Source organism: Pyrus communis, chromosome 5, assembly GCF_963583255.1.
Source record: "Pyrus communis chromosome 5, drPyrComm1.1, whole genome shotgun sequence".
Classification (NCBI taxonomy): domain Eukaryota; kingdom Viridiplantae; phylum Streptophyta; class Magnoliopsida; order Rosales; family Rosaceae; genus Pyrus; species Pyrus communis.
This window is the reverse complement of record NC_084807.1, coordinates 13,291,072-13,308,224: the sequence shown is the minus strand read 5'-3', so window position 1 is coordinate 13,308,224 and position 17,153 is coordinate 13,291,072. Positions and strand designations below refer to the sequence as shown.

At 41.5% G+C, this 17,153-nt stretch overlaps 1 protein-coding gene across 1 annotated transcript in view; it reads right to left on the bottom strand.

The window, feature by feature from the left end:
- Positions 1-4,358: 4,358 nt before the first annotated feature.
- LOC137734293 (uncharacterized) overlaps positions 4,359-17,153 on the bottom strand; it is a 148,688-nt gene continuing 135,893 nt past the window's right edge. The window contains exons 4-7 of the mRNA XM_068473584.1: positions 6,107-6,243; positions 5,327-5,668; positions 4,438-4,579; positions 4,359-4,372 (exon numbers count right to left, since the gene is read on the bottom strand). Coding sequence (XP_068329685.1) covers positions 4,359-4,372; positions 4,438-4,579; positions 5,327-5,668; positions 6,107-6,243 — 635 coding nt within the window. The remainder of the gene's footprint in view (positions 4,373-4,437; positions 4,580-5,326; positions 5,669-6,106; positions 6,244-17,153) is intronic.

Sequence of the window (17,153 nt, the reverse complement as noted above, 5' to 3'; positions counted from 1 at the left end):
AGAGTTGGGCATTTTCTTCAGGTTTGCCTTGCCATAAAAGACGAAGGTCGACATATATAGAGATAAAATCAAGTTGTGGTACTGTTTTTTTACCCTTGTCGACAAATGTCTCTTCGATATCTGAACGACGCCTCTTCGATTTCTGAGCAGGCGCCCCTTTGCTTTCTGAACGACACGTAGTAGTGCGGATGCGGCTCCTTTTGACAAAGCTGCACGCGTTTTCTGAAAAGCAGAGAAAGCGTCGCCGAACTTTGCGCTTGTCGGCTAAAGATGTGTAGTTGCGATGATGGCCTCCACGTGTTGTCTGAAAAGAAGAAATCTTTTCACAAAGTTGAACACGTCTTCTGAAAAGCCGAGAAAGCGTCGCCTAAATTACGCCGGAAATTCCGGCTTTTTGAATCGGAGGACGCGTCGCCTTGGCTTTTTATAGAGCTATCGATCACCACAACAAACACACTCTGAAGATTTCCCATTCTTGAAAATCGACTCCAGCCCTTTGAAATTTAACTCCATCCCTTCTCTTTGAACACTTTTGAAAAATGGCAAACTCATCGAACCTTAGCTTGGAATTGAGCCTTAGCAGTGATACGGGCGCGCCGCGTCAAGGTAACGTATGGCGCCCTTCTTTCTTATCTTCTAACGGTCTTCTTACAGGTGAAGACTCCGTGATGCAGGACGCCACAACAGCTACAATAGTAGCTAGGAACCTCCTCACTCCAAAAGATAGTAGGCTGCTGTCAGGACGGTCCGATGAGTTGGCCGTTCAAGAGTCCCTCGCACTTAGTGTTCAGTGTGCGAGTTCTGTGTCCAACATGGGCCAACGCCTGCTTGCCCGCTCCCATCAGGTGGAATCATTGATGGCAGAGGTAGAAAGTCTTAAGCAAGAGATCCAGCAGCTTAAGTACGAGAATAGAAGTTTGCATGTGCTTGCAAATAACTATTCGTCGGGCATGAAGAGGAAGCTTGATGAGCTGCACGAATCTGAGGGTCGAATCCAAAGTGACCGTCAAAGGCTTGCGGCTTATCTCCAGAGGCACCTTTTTCCTGGGTCATCCAGCGCTTGGCCAAGTATTGAGGCCTGGAATGCTCTAGCTCCGATTCCTTCTGCTCTGATGCCTTCTGCCCCTATGCCTCCCACTTTTATGCCTTCTGCTTCGACGCCTCGTAGTGGGGCTTCAAGTAAACGCCCTTTGTGAATGCTCCATCTTTCTTTGTTTAGCAGTGCCTATCAATAAATCAAACATTTTCTCAATGTTACAATCATAGACTCACACAATTAATAAACAAACAAACAATAACAACTAAACAACCTAACAAGGCAGAAACGAAATAGCAACAAAGAGAAGAGTTTTTAGGAATCTGGAATTGGAGTGCTTTCTAAGTCTTCCTTTGTTGAATGCATGGGTTGCCTCCCAAGTAGCGCTTTCTTTTACGTCTTGCAGCCGGACGGTACCTCCGTTTAAGCTTGACTAGGTTCCACGGCATGGAGGGGTACCTCCTCCACGACATGCTCCTCAAACGTCTCGTAATAGGGCTTCAATCGATGCCCATTCACTTTGAATTCTTGCTGCGTCCTTGAACTTTTGATTTGTACTGCACCATGAGGGAAAACATTAGTGACAATAAAAGGACCAACCCATTTGGAACGCAACTTACCCGGAAACAACCGAAGGCGAGAATTGAACAACAACACTTTCTGCCCAATAGAGAACGTCTTGGCACGAATCATCTTGTCATGGAATGCCTTCGTTTTCTCGTTGTAAATCCGGGCATTCTCATATGCTTCATTTCGGATTTCATCAAGCTCACACAATTGAAGCTTCCTATGTAAACCTGCGGCATCAAGGTCCATATTGAATGTTTTGACGGCCCAATGTACACGATGCTCTAATTCGACGGGAAGATGGCATGGTTTCCCATAGATGAGCCGAAAAGGTGACATCCCAATGGGGGTTTTGTAGGCAGTGCGATACGCCCACAATGCATCGTTTAAGCGCAAACTCCAATCCTTCCTTGTAGACCCCACGGTCTTCTCAAGAATCTGCTTGATTTCCCTATTCGAAACCTCGGCTTGCCCGCTCGTTTGAGGATGATAAGGTGTGGCCACCTTATGCATGACATTGTATTTCTTGAGCAACGCCTCGATGGTTCGATTGCAAAAATGGGAACCTCCATCACTGATTAGCACTCGTGGCATTCCAAACCTTGCAAAAATGTTAGTTTTCACAAAATCTGCAACCACTCGAGAATCATTAGTTCGGGTGGCTTTTGCTTCCACCCATTTCGACACATAGTCCACAGCAAGCAATATATACAGAAACCCATGTGACGAAGGAAAGGGACCCATAAAATCAATACCCCAAACGTCAAAGATTTCAACACTAAAAATGGGGGTTTGCGGCATTTGTTGTTTAGGACCAATATTGCCCGTTCTTTGGCATCTATCACAAGACATGCAAAATGTTCTAGCATCCCTAAAGATGGTAGGCCAATAGAAACCACATTCTAACACCTTAAGTGCTGTTCTTTTAGTGCCAAAGGGTCCCCCACAAGCATAAGTGTGACAAAAGGTTAGAATAGCATTAAACTCAGAATCGTGCACACACCTACGTATAACTTGGTCAAGGCAATATTTCCATAAATACGGGTCATCCCACACATAAAACCGTGCCTCTTTCTTCAATTTATCACATTGGTGTTTAAGTAATTCACTAGGAACATGTTTAGACACTAAATAATTCACCAAATCAGCATACCAGGGTTCACTTACCTTGACGGACATCAGTTGCTCATCTGGGAATGTCTCTATGATAGGCACGGCATCCTCCTCATGCACCATACGGCTCAAGTGGTCAGCCACCACATTTTCACTTCCTTTCTTGTCCCAAATTTCGATATCGAATTCTTGGAGAAGAAGCATCCAACGAATGAGTCGTGGTTTGGCCTCTTTCTTGGTGAACAAATACTTCAATGCTGCATGGTCAGTATAAATAATAACTTTAGTACCAAGCAAATAAGAACGGAATTTATCTAAAGCAAATACAACAGCAAGAAGTTCTTTTTCAGTGCTAGAATAATTCAATTGTGCATCATTTAAAGTCCGAGAGGCATAATAGATAACATGCGGCCTCTTTTCCTTCCTTTGCCCCAAAACAGCTCCTAATGCGTAATCGGAAGCATCGCACATAAGCTCAAAAGGAAGGCTCCAATCCGGTGGAACTAAGATAGGGGCCGAAGTTAGCATTTCTTTGAGGTGATTGAACGCCTTCTCACACTCCTCGTTGAAGTCAAATGCCACATCTTTCTGGAGGAGACGGCAAAGAGGGTTTGAGATCTTGGAGAAGTCCTTGATAAATCGCCTATAAAATCCTGCATGACCAAGAAACAAACGAACCTCTCGAACCGAAGTAGGAGAGGGTAAGTAGCGCACAAGATCTATTTTCGATTTATCCACTTCAATTCCTCTTTCAGAAACAATATGCCCTAGAACTATGCCTTGTCTAACCATAAAGTGACATTTTTCCCAATTAAGCACAAGGTTAGTTTCTACACATCGTTTCAAAATTATTGTGAGATTTTCCAAACAACCATCAAATGAATCACCAAACACACTGAAATCATCCATAAATACCTCAATAATCTTTTCCACAAAATCTGAAAAGACACTTACCATACACCTTTGAAACGTGGCCGGAGCATTGCATAAACCAAAAGGCATGCGACGATAAGCAAAAGTACCAAAGGGGCACGTGAAAGTTGTCTTTTCTTGGTCATCCGGCGCTATGACAATCTGATTATATCTAGAATAACCATCAAGGAAACAATAAAAAGAATGACCGGCTAACCTTTCAAGCATTTGATCAATGAACGGCAAAGGGAAGTGATCCTTCCTTGTGGTGGCGTTGAGCTTCCTATAATCAATGCACACACGCCAACCTGTTTGGATACGGGTTGGCACAAGCTCATTCTCGGCATTCTTCACCACTGTCACTCCGGACTTCTTTGGAACACATTGCACCGGTGACACCCAACGACTATCAGAGATCGGATAAATCACTCCACAATCAAGAAGTTTGATAATCTTCTTTTTCACAACTTCCATCATTGGAGGGTTGAGACGGCGCTGAGCCTCTCGAGTTGGTTTAGCCCCCTCCTCTAGAAGTATGCGATGCATGCACGTAGTCGGGCTAATTCCCCTAATATCGGCCAAAGTCCACCCAATGGCCGTCTTGTGCTCTTTCAACACTCGGATCAACTTCTCCTCCTCTATGGCGGTGAGTGATGAGGAGACAATGACGGGCAATGTCTCGTTGTCTCCCAGATAGACGTACTTTAAATGATCGGGCAACGGTTTAAGCTCAAGTACGGGTGCCTGAATCACTGAGGGTAACAACTTATTAGTGGAAACTGAAATTGAAATTGGGTTAGAAGGCTTACCATGGTGTTGAGGTAGTGACTCAAGGGCAGCCACTATCTCGGCCTCCTCCACACTTCTAGGCACGGCAAAACCAGATTTTTGCCCAATTCCTTGTGAAATTGTTGTTTCAAGTGTATCCCTCTCCAAACAATCGAGAAAATCCTGCGCCAAATCATCAATTATATCAATAGAAAAGCAAGAATGATCGTCCTTAGGAAATTTAATACTTTCAGAAAGATTGAAATCAATGACTTCCCCATCAAATTCCATCGTTAAAGTTCCTTTAAACACATCTATCTTGGTGCGGCCTGTTTTCATGAAGGGCCTCCCTAATAGAATCGGCAATGGGGTGGAATGGGGTGAATCCTCCATGTCAAGCACGTAGAAATCCGCTGGAAAAATCAAGTTACCAACCTGTACCAAAACATCTTCCAAAACACCCTTTGGATATGCATTAGAACGATCGGCTAATTGAATTATCACACCATCATTTTTAAGCTCACCTAAGTTCATAGATGCATAAATAGAGTATGGCATAACATTAATCGAAGCCCCTAAGTCTAACATGCATTGTTCAAACTTAGTATTACCCATAACGCACGGAATTGTAAAACTACCTGGATCTTTGCATTTAGGGGGTAATTTCCTTTGTAACACAGCAGAGACATTTTCACTTACTTGAACCACCTCTTTGTTTGAAATCCTTCTCCTTGTTGTACAAAGTTCTTTTAAAAACTTAGCATACCTCGGGACTTGCTTAATCGCATCAAGGAGCGGAATATTAACTTGAACTTTCCGAAAGGTCTCTAGAATGTCCTTCTCAGCTTCTTCCTTCTTTGATTGCCTAAACCTGCCAGGAAAGGGCACATTTAGTGGAATAGAACTAGAAAAAGTTGAATTGGGACTTACCTTGGTGGTTTGGAATGGTTTAGGAGGACTAGATGAATTCGGCAAGGTTTGGTCATCCTTGGCCGTGGGCTTTGCTCCCCGTGCTTCTTCTTGCAGCAACTTGTCCTCCTCGTCTTGACTTGATTTGGATGTATTTGAGTCCGTTCCAACCTGTTTACCACTTCTCAACATGATGGCCTTAGCGGTTTCAAATCCTCCCTTCGGGTTCATAACGGTTGAACTAGGCAATGTGCCTTGTTCTCTAATTTGCCCCATAAACTCGGCAATTTGACCCATTTGCTTCTCCAAATTATCCACCCGTTTGTCTTGGATTTGTCTCTCCTTATTTTGAGTTTGTACTTCCTGCGTCAAAGTAGTAAGTAACTTAACAACTTGATCATTAGCCAAAGACATACCTGAGGTTGTTGGGGCAGATTGCACTTGGTTTTGATTGGGGATGAATGGCTTTGTATAAAAGCCCGGTGGTTGCTGCCTAAATCCTCCTTGTTGTTGGGGTTGTTGAGGATCCCGCCATTTGAAATTTGGATGGTCCCTCCAACCCTGATTGTAGGTATTAGAGTATGGATCATGGCGTGGTTGATTTTGGTTCCCAAAACCCACGGCATTGGCAGATTCCCAACCTCCATTCTCTATTAACTGAGGGCACGTCTCCGATGGATGCCCTTGCATTGAACACACGCCACACACTTGGTTTTCTTGTGGTTTTGACCCCTTGACAACCTGAGACACGAGAGAAGTAAGATTAGCCAATTGTGACTGAATATCAGAAATTGCACTTACCTCATTCACACTTTGTTGTCGTGGCCCCTCTCTTTGTCCAACACCTTCATATTGTTGAGCGTTGTGTGCTCGGTTGGCAATTAGAGCTTTGGCATCCATTAGATTCTTGTCCACTAATGCACCACCCGCCGAAGCATCTAGCATTTGACGTTCCATGGGAAGGAGTCCCTCGTAGAAATATTGAATGAGCAGATCCTTGATAGAAGCATATATATGCGCCTTAGTTAGGTAGTTCTTATGCATTTATGTTGTGTTTTCTTACTTAATTTAGTGTTTAAAGTCATTTTCGTGTGTTTATAGGTTCATATGGCTAAGGATGCAAAAGGATGCCTTTCGGAGCCTTTTGGAGCAAATTAGAGATGGGAATGGATATCATATGCTTAAAGCCAAGTAGATGGACGAAATTGAAGACCAAACCATTCACTTATCACCCAAGTGTGTAATAGGATCAATTGGAAGGCAAGAAGGTGTAAACCTGATTTGCAAGTTGTGAAAACAAGAAAAAAAACGCTCAAAACACATGCCATATGTGGAAATACCATTTACATCAGATTTGAGCCATTTAACTTACCTTAAACACTTACCTTGTTTGTCATCCTCTCAGCCATATTTTAAAGTAATGAAAACCTGATTTGGAGGTGGAAAATAAGGAAACAAAGTTCAAAACAAATGCCATTCTCCTTAAATCAGATTCTAGCCTTTTATACACACTTCATTCCAACCACTCCACATGCATTTCCAACCCACATGCCCCTTTAATCATTCAACCATGCAGCCACACATTCACCCACATGCATTTCCACCCACATGCTCTCCCATTTCAGATTGCATCACACATCATTCCACACCATCATTTCAGCACATGCACTTCCCCCTTTCTTTAATCCATTGCAGCCACATGCACTTCCCCCTTTACCATTGCAGCCACATGCACTTCCCCCTTCATCATTTCAGCCACCAAACACCCACATGCACTCCCACTCCAGATTTTCAGCCATCCCAATTCATCATTGCACATCAACACATTCTATCATTTCCACATGCATTCCCCTTACAATTTCAGCCACTCCACATGCATTTCTAGCTTTCCACCAAGTTCCTAGCTGTCATGTTCCCTCTTTTTCACCTATAAATAAGCATCCATTGCAGCCACAAATCACACACTCTTCCATTTCAGAAAACCATCTCTCATACACATTCATTCACGCCAGAAATTCCTCCCCTCTCTCTAGCACTACCATACTTCACCATTCTTCATATTTTCTGCCCAAAAACACTCCTTACCTTCCCCTACATCCATCCCTACCCTAAACACATCCTTCTACATCATCCATAACCCCCAAAACTCACCAAAACCCCTTGGGCCGCAGCAACTAGAGGAGAAGAGGCCTAAACGTTCATACAATTCAAGATTGAGTTGTTGGAATTTTTAGGTGTACTTCGATTCTTGTTTTCAATGTTTACTTTGTTATTACTCTCTAAGTTTGTTGTAATCATGAGTGGCTAAACCCCTAATTAGTTAGGGGAAAGTTTGAAGCCATGGATATGTTTGAAATATGAATTGATTTCTTCCATTTGTGATTTGTTAATTTGTGATTGCAATTCAATTATCATGTTTATTAAAGACTTGTTTTTGTATGTTGATTAGGGATGCATACTTAGTCTTCATGCATAAACTCGATGCTAGTTTATAAATGAGTTTCACCTAATCGTCACAAGTTTATAAACATGAGTAGTGAAGGTTGCTAGTCACAACCGCGTTAATTGAATTCTTGGCAAAAGTATCATGCATTCATAGTTACAATTGCCTCGTCAACACTTATAATTTTCATAGAGCATAATGATCTCTCATTGTATCTCTTCTATGCATTCATGTTGAGAACCATTGGAGAATGATTTGAATTGTCGCATGCATCATCCAATTCAATAACTTAAGGAAAATTTGAGAGTTAATTAGTGCATCACGGTTAACTTGGGGTGTTGAGCATCATAGTTAATGAAAAACAATTGGAGAATCGATTCATATATAAATGTGTCATGTGTGGAGAATGGACCTCTAACTAATCCATCCATCATCTTGTTTCTCAAATCCGTTTATACAATCTGCCTAGTTTATTAACTTGTTTTATTTAATTTAATTTCGTCAAAACCTTAATCCCCCTTTACTTTAGTGTCCAACTTAGTTAGAAAGTGTCTTAGTTTGTGTTTTTAAGTGTTTTGATTCAAATTGTTACACAAATTCGTCCAAATTCACCAAAGTGCTCAAAACTGCCCAGAAAGTGTTTTTAAGGCAGTTTTGAGTGTTTTGGGTGATGTTTGAGTCTTTTGGTTTGTTTTAGTGTTTTAAAGTTTAGTTTTGCATTCTTTGAGTCTAGTAAGTGTTTTATATTGTGTTCTTACGTTTTTGAGTCAATTTCACATTGATTAGCATCCCTAGTTAATCCCCGGTCTAGAACGATCCCTATTTGCTCATTTACTACAATTGTCATCCATAGGGTTTAATTTGTGTGTTTAACTATTTTCGCATCAAATTTTGGCGCCGTTGCCGGGGATTAGCAAAATTGCTAATCCCTTGTGTTTTTGCCGTATGTTTTTAGTGTAATTTACCTAGTTTTCTTATTTTGTTTTGTTTTCTTGGTTTAGGTACTAGTGCATGACGCGGAGTTCTCAAACTGTGCATGCACATATCTTGGACTTTAACGACGATTTTGAACGTGATTTGAGAAGAAAGAGGAGGCATCCCGAACCTAGTGAACCTAGTGAACCTAGTTCAAGTTCAGAGGCCGAATCTGAGTTTGAAAGTGTGGAAGAAGAAGTTATGGCAGCGGACAATCGGACCATTAAAGAGCTTTCGGCCTCGGGGTTGGCCAATGCCGCACCATTATGCATTCAATACCCCGCAGCTGCCCAAGGCAAGACCGATGAATTCGAGTTGAAGTCAAGCTTGTTGCACCACATTCCGAAATACCATGGGCTTTCCATGGAAGATCCCAACAAGCATCTCAAGGAGTTCGAGGTTGTTTGTTCGAGCATGACACCCATAAATGTCGATGGGAACATTCTAATGATGAAAGCTTTTCCATTCTCTCTTGTGGAAAAAGCTAAGGATTGGCTTTATGAATTGGCACCCGGGACCGTTACTTCTTGGGAGAGCATGAAGAGAGCGTTCTTGGAGAAGTTCTTCCCTACTTCAAGAGTCATTCTCTTGAGGAAGAAAATTAGCGGAATCCAACAAAGTCAAGGAGAATCTTTTCCGGCATACTACGAGCGTTTTAAAGCCCTTGTTGCATCATGTCCTCAACATCAAATGAAGGAGGAGCTTCTCCTTCAATATTTCTATGAGGGCCTTCTTCCCATTGAAAGGCAAATGCTCGATGCTTCGGCGGGAGGTGCATTGGTGGACAAAACTCCTATGTCGGCCAAGACCCTAATTGCAAACCGTGCTCTAAATGCACAACAATATGAAGGACTTGGGCAAAGGGACCCCCCACGGCAACACTTGAATGAGGTAAGTTCTCAATCCGATATTCAATCTCAGATAGCTAATCTTACTTCTATTGTGTCTCAGATGGCCGAAGGAATGAAGATACAAGGACCGATTGTATGTGGTGTATGTTCTATCCAAGGACACCCTTCGGAAAAATGCCCTCAATTGATTGAGAATGGGGGATGGGAGAGTGCAAATGCCATTGGATTTCCGAGCCACAATCAACCAAGGAATGATCCATATTCCAACACATACAATCCGGGTTGGAGAGACCATCCAAACTTCAAGTGGAGGGAACCTCAACAACCTCAACAACAAGGAGGCTTTAGACAACAACCCCCGGGGTTCTACACCAAGCCATTCGGCCCCAATCCAAACCAAGCACAACCTGCCCAAAACAATCAAGGTACGTCGTTGGGAAATGAAACACTTCTTAAATTACTTACCAATTTGTCTCAGGGGCAAGAGGATCAAACCAAAGCCATGCAAAACCAAGACAAAAGGGTGGATCACTTGGAGAAACAAATTGGGCAGATTGCGGAATTTGTAGGACAATTCCGAGACAAAGGCAAGCTCCCTAGCTCAACCATTGTCAATCCAAGGGGAGGATTCGAATCTGCCAAGGCAATCATGTTGAGAAGTGGTAAGGAGGTCGAAACCACCCCAAGCACGTCCAAAACAAGTCAAGAAGAGGACGTGTTGCTGCAAGAAGAGGAGGAACAAGGAATAAAGGCCACGGCAAGGGTGAAAGAATCTTTGCCGCAGCCCCCTATTGTGCCAAAACCGTCCAATATGCCTAAGGTAAGTCCAAATTCGACTTTGTCAAGTTCTATTCCACTAAACGTGCCCTTTCCTAGCAGGTTTAGGCAATCAAAGAAGGAGGAGAGTGAAAAGGACATTTTGGAAACCTTTAGGAAAGTTCAAGTTAACATTCCGCTCCTTGATGCAATCAAGCAAGTCCCTAAGTATGCCAAGTTCTTAAAAGAGCTTTGCACAACGAGGAAGAGGATTTCAAACAAGGAGGTGGTCCAGGTAAGTGAAAATGTCTCTGCTGTGTTACAAAGGAAATTACCCCCTAAATGCAAAGATCCGGGTAGTTTTACAATTCCGTGCGTTATTGGTAATACTAAGTTTGAACAATGCATGTTAGACTTAGGGGCTTCGATTAATGTTATGCCATACTCTATTTATGCATCTATGAACTTAGGTGAGCTTAAAAATGATGGTGTGATAATTCAATTAGCCGATCGTTCTAATGCATATCCAAAGGGTGTTTTGGAAGATGTTTTGGTACAGGTTGATAACTTGATTTTTCCAGCGGATTTCTACGTGCTTGACATGGAGGATTCACCCCATTCCACCCCATTACCGATTCTATTAGGGAGGCCCTTCATGAAAACAGCCCGCACCAAGATAGATGTGTTTAAAGGAACTTTAACGATGGAATTTGATGGGGAAGTCATTGATTTCAATCTTTCTGAAAGTATTAAATTTCCTAAGGACGATCATTCTTGCTTTTCTATTGATATAATTGATGATTTGGCGCAGGAATTTCTCGATTCTTTGGAGAGGGATACACTTGAAACAACAATTGCACAAGGAATTGGGCAAAAATCTGGTTTTGCCGTGCCTAGAAGTGAAGATGAGGCCGAGATGGTTGCTGCACTTGAGTCATTGCCACAACACTTTGGTAAGCCTCCAAAACCGAGTCCAATTCCTGTTTCGACTAACAAGTTGTTACCTTCAGTGATTCAGGCACCCATTCTTGAGCTTAAACCATTGCCGGATCATTTGAAGTATGTCTATTTGGGAGACAATGAGACGTTGCCTGTCATAGTTTCCTTATCCCTCACAGCAATGGAGGAGGAGAAATTGATTCGGGTGTTGAAAGAGCACAAGACGGCCATAGGCTGGACCTTGGCCGACATAAAGGGTATTAGTCCTACAACTTGCATGCATCGCATACTTTTAGAGGAGGGGGCTAAACCAACCAGAGAGGCTCAACGCCGGCTCAACCCTCCAATGATGGAAGTTGTGAAAAAGGAGATTATCAAGCTTCTAGATTGTGGGGTGATCTATCCTATCTCGGATAGCCGTTGGGTTTCACCGGTTCAAGTTGTGCCAAAGAAATCCGGAGTGACTGTGGTGAAGAATGAAGAAGATGAACTTGTGCCTACACGCATTCAAACCGGTTGGAGGGTGTGCATTGACTATAGAAAGCTAAATGCCGCAACAAGGAAAGATCACTTCCCTTTGCCATTCATTGATCAAATGCTTGAAAGGTTAGCCGGTCATTCTTTTTATTGCTTTCTTGATGGTTATTCGGGTTATAATCAAATTGTCATAACGCCGGATGATCAAGAAAAGACCACCTTTACTTGTCCATTTGGTACTTTTGCATATCGTCGTATGCCATTTGGTTTATGCAATGCACCGGCCACTTTCCAACGATGCATGGTAAGTATCTTCTCTGATTATGTTGAAAAGATAATTGAAGTATTTATGGACGATTTTAGTGTGTTTGGAGACTCATTTGATGCTTGTTTGCATAATCTCACTTTAATCTTGAAAAGATGCATGGAAACTAACCTTGTTTTGAATTGGGAAAAATGTCATTTTATGGTTAAACAAGGTATAGTTTTGGGTCATATCATCTCTGAAAAAGGAATTGAAGTTGATAAGTCTAAAATAGATCTTGTACGTCACTTACCCTCTCCTACGTCGGTTAGAGATGTCCGTTCTTTTCTTGGCCATGCAGGATTCTATCGACGATTTATCAAGGACTTTTCCAAGATTGCACAACCCCTATGCCGCCTACTCCAAAAGGATGTGTCTTTTGAGTTCAACGAGGCGTGTGAGAAGGCATTCAAGCATCTAAAAGACTTACTCACCACGGCACCCATCATAACTCCCCCGGATTGGTCCATTCCCTTTGAATTGATGTGTGATGCATCGGATTATGCACTTGGGGCTGTTTTGGGTCAAAGGAAAAATAAACAGCCACATGTTATTTATTATGCTTCACGCACTTTAAATGATGCTCAATTGAATTATTCTACAACCGAAAAAGAACTTTTGGCGGTTGTATTTGCTTTAGATAAGTTTAGATCATATCTTCTTGGTACTAAAGTAATTGTTTTCACTGACCATGCAGCCTTGAAGTATCTTCTCACCAAAAAAGAGGCTAAGCCAAGACTTATTCGTTGGATGCTCCTACTTCAAGAGTTCGATCTTGAAATCCGAGACAAGAAAGGGTGTGAAAACGTGGTGGCTGACCACCTAAGTAGAATGGTGCGTGAGGAAGAGTCCACCCCCATTTTAGAAACGTTTCCGGATTAGCAACTTCTGTCCATTGAGGTAAGAACCCCTTGGTATGCCGATTTGGTCAATTTCTTGGTGTCTAAGCAAGTTCCTAGTACCCTAAACAAGTTCCAACGTGATAAACTTGTTCATGATGCACGTTTTTATGTTTGGGATGATCCATATTTATGGAAATTCTGCCCAGATCAGATTGTGCGTAGATGTGTGCCCGAATCTGAATTTAATTCCATTCTTACATTCTGCCATACTTATGCATGTGGGGGACATTTTGGCACCCAAAGGACAGCCCTAAAGGTGTTACAATCTGGATTTTATTGGCCTAATCTCTTTAAAGATGCTAAAATGTTTTGTGTAACATGCGATAAGTGTCAAAGAACAGGTAACATAGGGCCTAAGGACCAAATGCCGCAACAATCTCTCTCCTTTGTGGAAATTTTTGATGTTTGGGGTATTGATTTCATGGGCCCCTTCCCTCCATCTTTTGGTTTCACTTATATCTTGCTAGCTGTCGATTATGTTTCCAAATGGGTGGAAGCCAAAGCCACCCGTACTAACGATTCTAAGGTTGTTGCAGATTTTGTGAAATCTAATATTTTTGCTAGGTTTGGGATGCCACGAGTTTTAATTAGTGATGGGGGTTCTCACTTTCGTAACCGCACCATTGAAGCTTTGCTCAAGAAGTACAACGTTACTCATAAGGTTTCCACACCTTATCACCCTCAAACCAATGGGCAAGCGGAGGTTTCAAATAGGGAGATCAAACAAGTCCTAGAGAAAACCGTGGGACCCTCAAGAAGAGATTGGAGTTTGCGCTTGGACGATGCATTGTGGGCCTATCGTACGGCTTACAAAACTCCCCTTGGCATGTCACCTTTTCGGCTTATATATGGTAAGCCATGTCATTTGCCCGTTGAGTTAGAGCACAAGGCACATTGGGCTGTGAAAACCTTCAATTTGGACATAGACGCTGCTGGAGTTCATAGGAAGCTCCAATTAGATGAACTTGAGGAGATTAGGAACGAGGCTTACGAGAATGCTCGCATCTACAAGGACAAGACGAAGGCTTATCATGATAAGATGCTTCGTACCAAAACGTTCTCCAAGGGGCAGAAAGTGTTGCTTTTTGATTCAAGACTTCGGTTATTCCCTGGTAAGTTACGTTCTAAATGGATTGGACCTCTTGTTGTTACTAATGTTTTTCCTCATGGTGCAGTCCAAGTCCAAAGCTTAAAAAGTGGCCACGAGTTCAAGGTGAACGGACATAGATTGAAGCCATACTATGAGAACTTTGTGGAGCATGTCGTGGAGGAGATCCCACTCCATGCCGTGGGCTCTAATGGAGCATGAACGTGTCTTCGTCCGGCTGCAAGACGTTAAAGAAAGCGCTACTTGGGAGGCAACCCATGCAATTCAACAAAGGAAGCTCAAGGAATCACTCCAATTCCAGATTTGCGTTCCTAAACCCTTCACTTTGTTGTTTATTTCGAATCTGCCTATTTAGTTGTTTTACTTGCTGTTTGTGTGTTTCTTTGTGTTTTGTGTGATTTTATGCTTGAAACATTGAGGACAATGTTTGATTTAAGTGTGGGGGGGTAACTAAGTGTTTTTGATGCAAATTCATGGGATTTTATCACCCTTTACTTATAGACTTGTTCCTTGCTGTTTTTAAGTGTTTTTAAGCAGTTTTGGTGTGTTTTAGTGTGTTTTGAAGTAAAAATCCGAAAATCACATAAAAATTTGAAAAATTTGTTTTAAAAACCCAAAAAGAGTTGTTTTCAAAGTGTTTTTGTGTGTTTGTTTTTGTTTTAGGGTACCTTCCAACACAATGATGAGGATTCGGTTTGTAATTACATGGCTGTTAAAGAGAGTGATTAACATGGATGAAAGTTTGATTTACTCTTTGTGTATGCTTGGTTGTGGTTATAACTTATGACTTCACATGCAATCATAAAAAATAAAAAATCAGTTTTTGTAACATGCTTGAAGGAAGGAACTCAAATTAACGCTACAACCTTGTGAGACTTGAGCCTAAACGTTTATTTGGAGAGTTAGAATCTGTGCATTTTTGTTTTCTAAGTCGTTGGATGATCTCATTATTCTTTGCTTGGTTACTACTTAGAGGCGTTTCATCATTTAGTTCCAATTGCTAGAACTCATGCCCATTTCATTCAAAGCATGTTATTGATTTGCATAACACAGATTCAAGATGAAGTTGTGTAGTGACCACCACCTTAGCCATATTGCCGTGTATCCCATGTCATTTTATGTTTAAGTTAACCCACATTATCCTCACCTAGCCTAGATTAGGACCATCCACACCCTTGTTCTTAAAGCTTAGTAAAGCATGATTCAAATTGAATTTCTTTCGATTTATGTTGGCAGAAAACAAGTGTGGGGGAAGTGTTCTTGTGTGAGAATTTGTGTGCCATAGGCACGGCATGAAAGAAAAGAAAAAGAAAAAAAAAAAAAAAAAAAAAGGCGTGAAAAGTATGAAAAAGAGTTGAAAAGTTGTGAAAAAGAATTCCAAAGTATTGTTTGTTGAAGTAAGGGTCCAAAACAATGAATTCGGCCCTAAGGAGTTGTCTAAGTCTTCCCCTTGTGTTTTAAAGTTAATTTCTGCAATCTAAATGAATTCTAAGTCTTAAGTACACTACTTTGCTTACTATTACTTGAAGAACGCTTGTTCTCCTTATCTTTTCTTTGTTAACCACTTCCCCAAACCCCGTTACAACCCTTGACTTCATTCTTGAGTGTTATGTGTTTCAATTTGTGGAGTTTGAATTTGGTATGAGCATATGGTCATTAGTTCTCGCATCTAAGTAGTAGCATTCCATTCATGAGATCATTTCTAAACATGCTTATTAACTCCATAAATTGCGTTCTTTCTTATACGTATATGTGAGCATTCGTTTTCATATTTACATCAATCTTCTCACATATAACTAGTATAGGGTGTGTAGTTAGAAAATCTGAGTGAAAATTGAGTGCATATCTTGTAAGGATTGAGCAAATTCTCTAAGGCATGTTACTACATTCAAAACATTCTTTTAATCGATTAATTGTGAACTAGTAAGTGGTGACTATGATTAAGTATGTTTTCAATTGTAAAGATGACTCAAATCTGTGGGGATGATGATTTTTAACTTGTCATGTACCATTGGAAATCCCTGAGGTGAACGTTGGAAGGTTTAGGTTATGTTTTGTTTCTTTGTTTTGCTCGAGGACTAGCAAAAGCTAAGTGTGGGGGAATTTGATAGAAGCATATATATGCGCCTTAGTTAGGTAGTTCTTATGCATTTATGTTGTGTTTTCTTACTTAATTTAGTGTTTAAAGTCATTTTCGTGTGTTTATAGGTTCATATGGCTAAGGATGCAAAAGGATGCCTTTCGGAGCCTTTTGGAGCAAATTAGAGATGGGAATGGATATCATATGCTTAAAGCCAAGTAGATGGACGAAATTGAAGACCAAACCATTCACTTATCACCCAAGTGTGTAATAGGATCAATTGGAAGGCAAGAAGGTGTAAACCTGATTTGCAAGTTGTGAAAACAAGAAAAAAAACGCTCAAAACACATGCCATATGTGGAAATACCATTTACATCAGATTTGAGCCATTTAACTTACCTTAAACACTTACCTTGTTTGTCATCCTCTCAGCCATATTTTAAAGTAATGAAAACCTGATTTGGAGGTGGAAAATAAGGAAACAAAGTTCAAAACAAATGCCATTCTCCTTAAATCAGATTCTAGCCTTTTATACACACTTCATTCCAACCACTCCACATGCATTTCCAACCCACATGCCCCTTTAATCATTCAACCATGCAGCCACACATTCACCCACATGCATTTCCACCCACATGCTCTCCCATTTCAGATTGCATCACACATCATTCCACACCATCATTTCAGCACATGCACTTCCCCCTTTCTTTAATCCATTGCAGCCACATGCACTTCCCCCTTTACCATTGCAGCCACATGCACTTCCCCCTTCATCATTTCAGCCACCAAACACCCACATGCACTCCCACTCCAGATTTTCAGCCATCCCAATTCATCATTGCACATCAACACATTCTATCATTTCCACATGCATTCCCCTTACAATTTCAGCCACTCCACATGCATTTCTAGCTTTCCACCAAGTTCCTAGCTGTCATGTTCCCTCTTTTTCACCTATAAATAAGCATCCATTGCAGCCACAAATCACACACTCTTCCATTTCAGAAAACCAT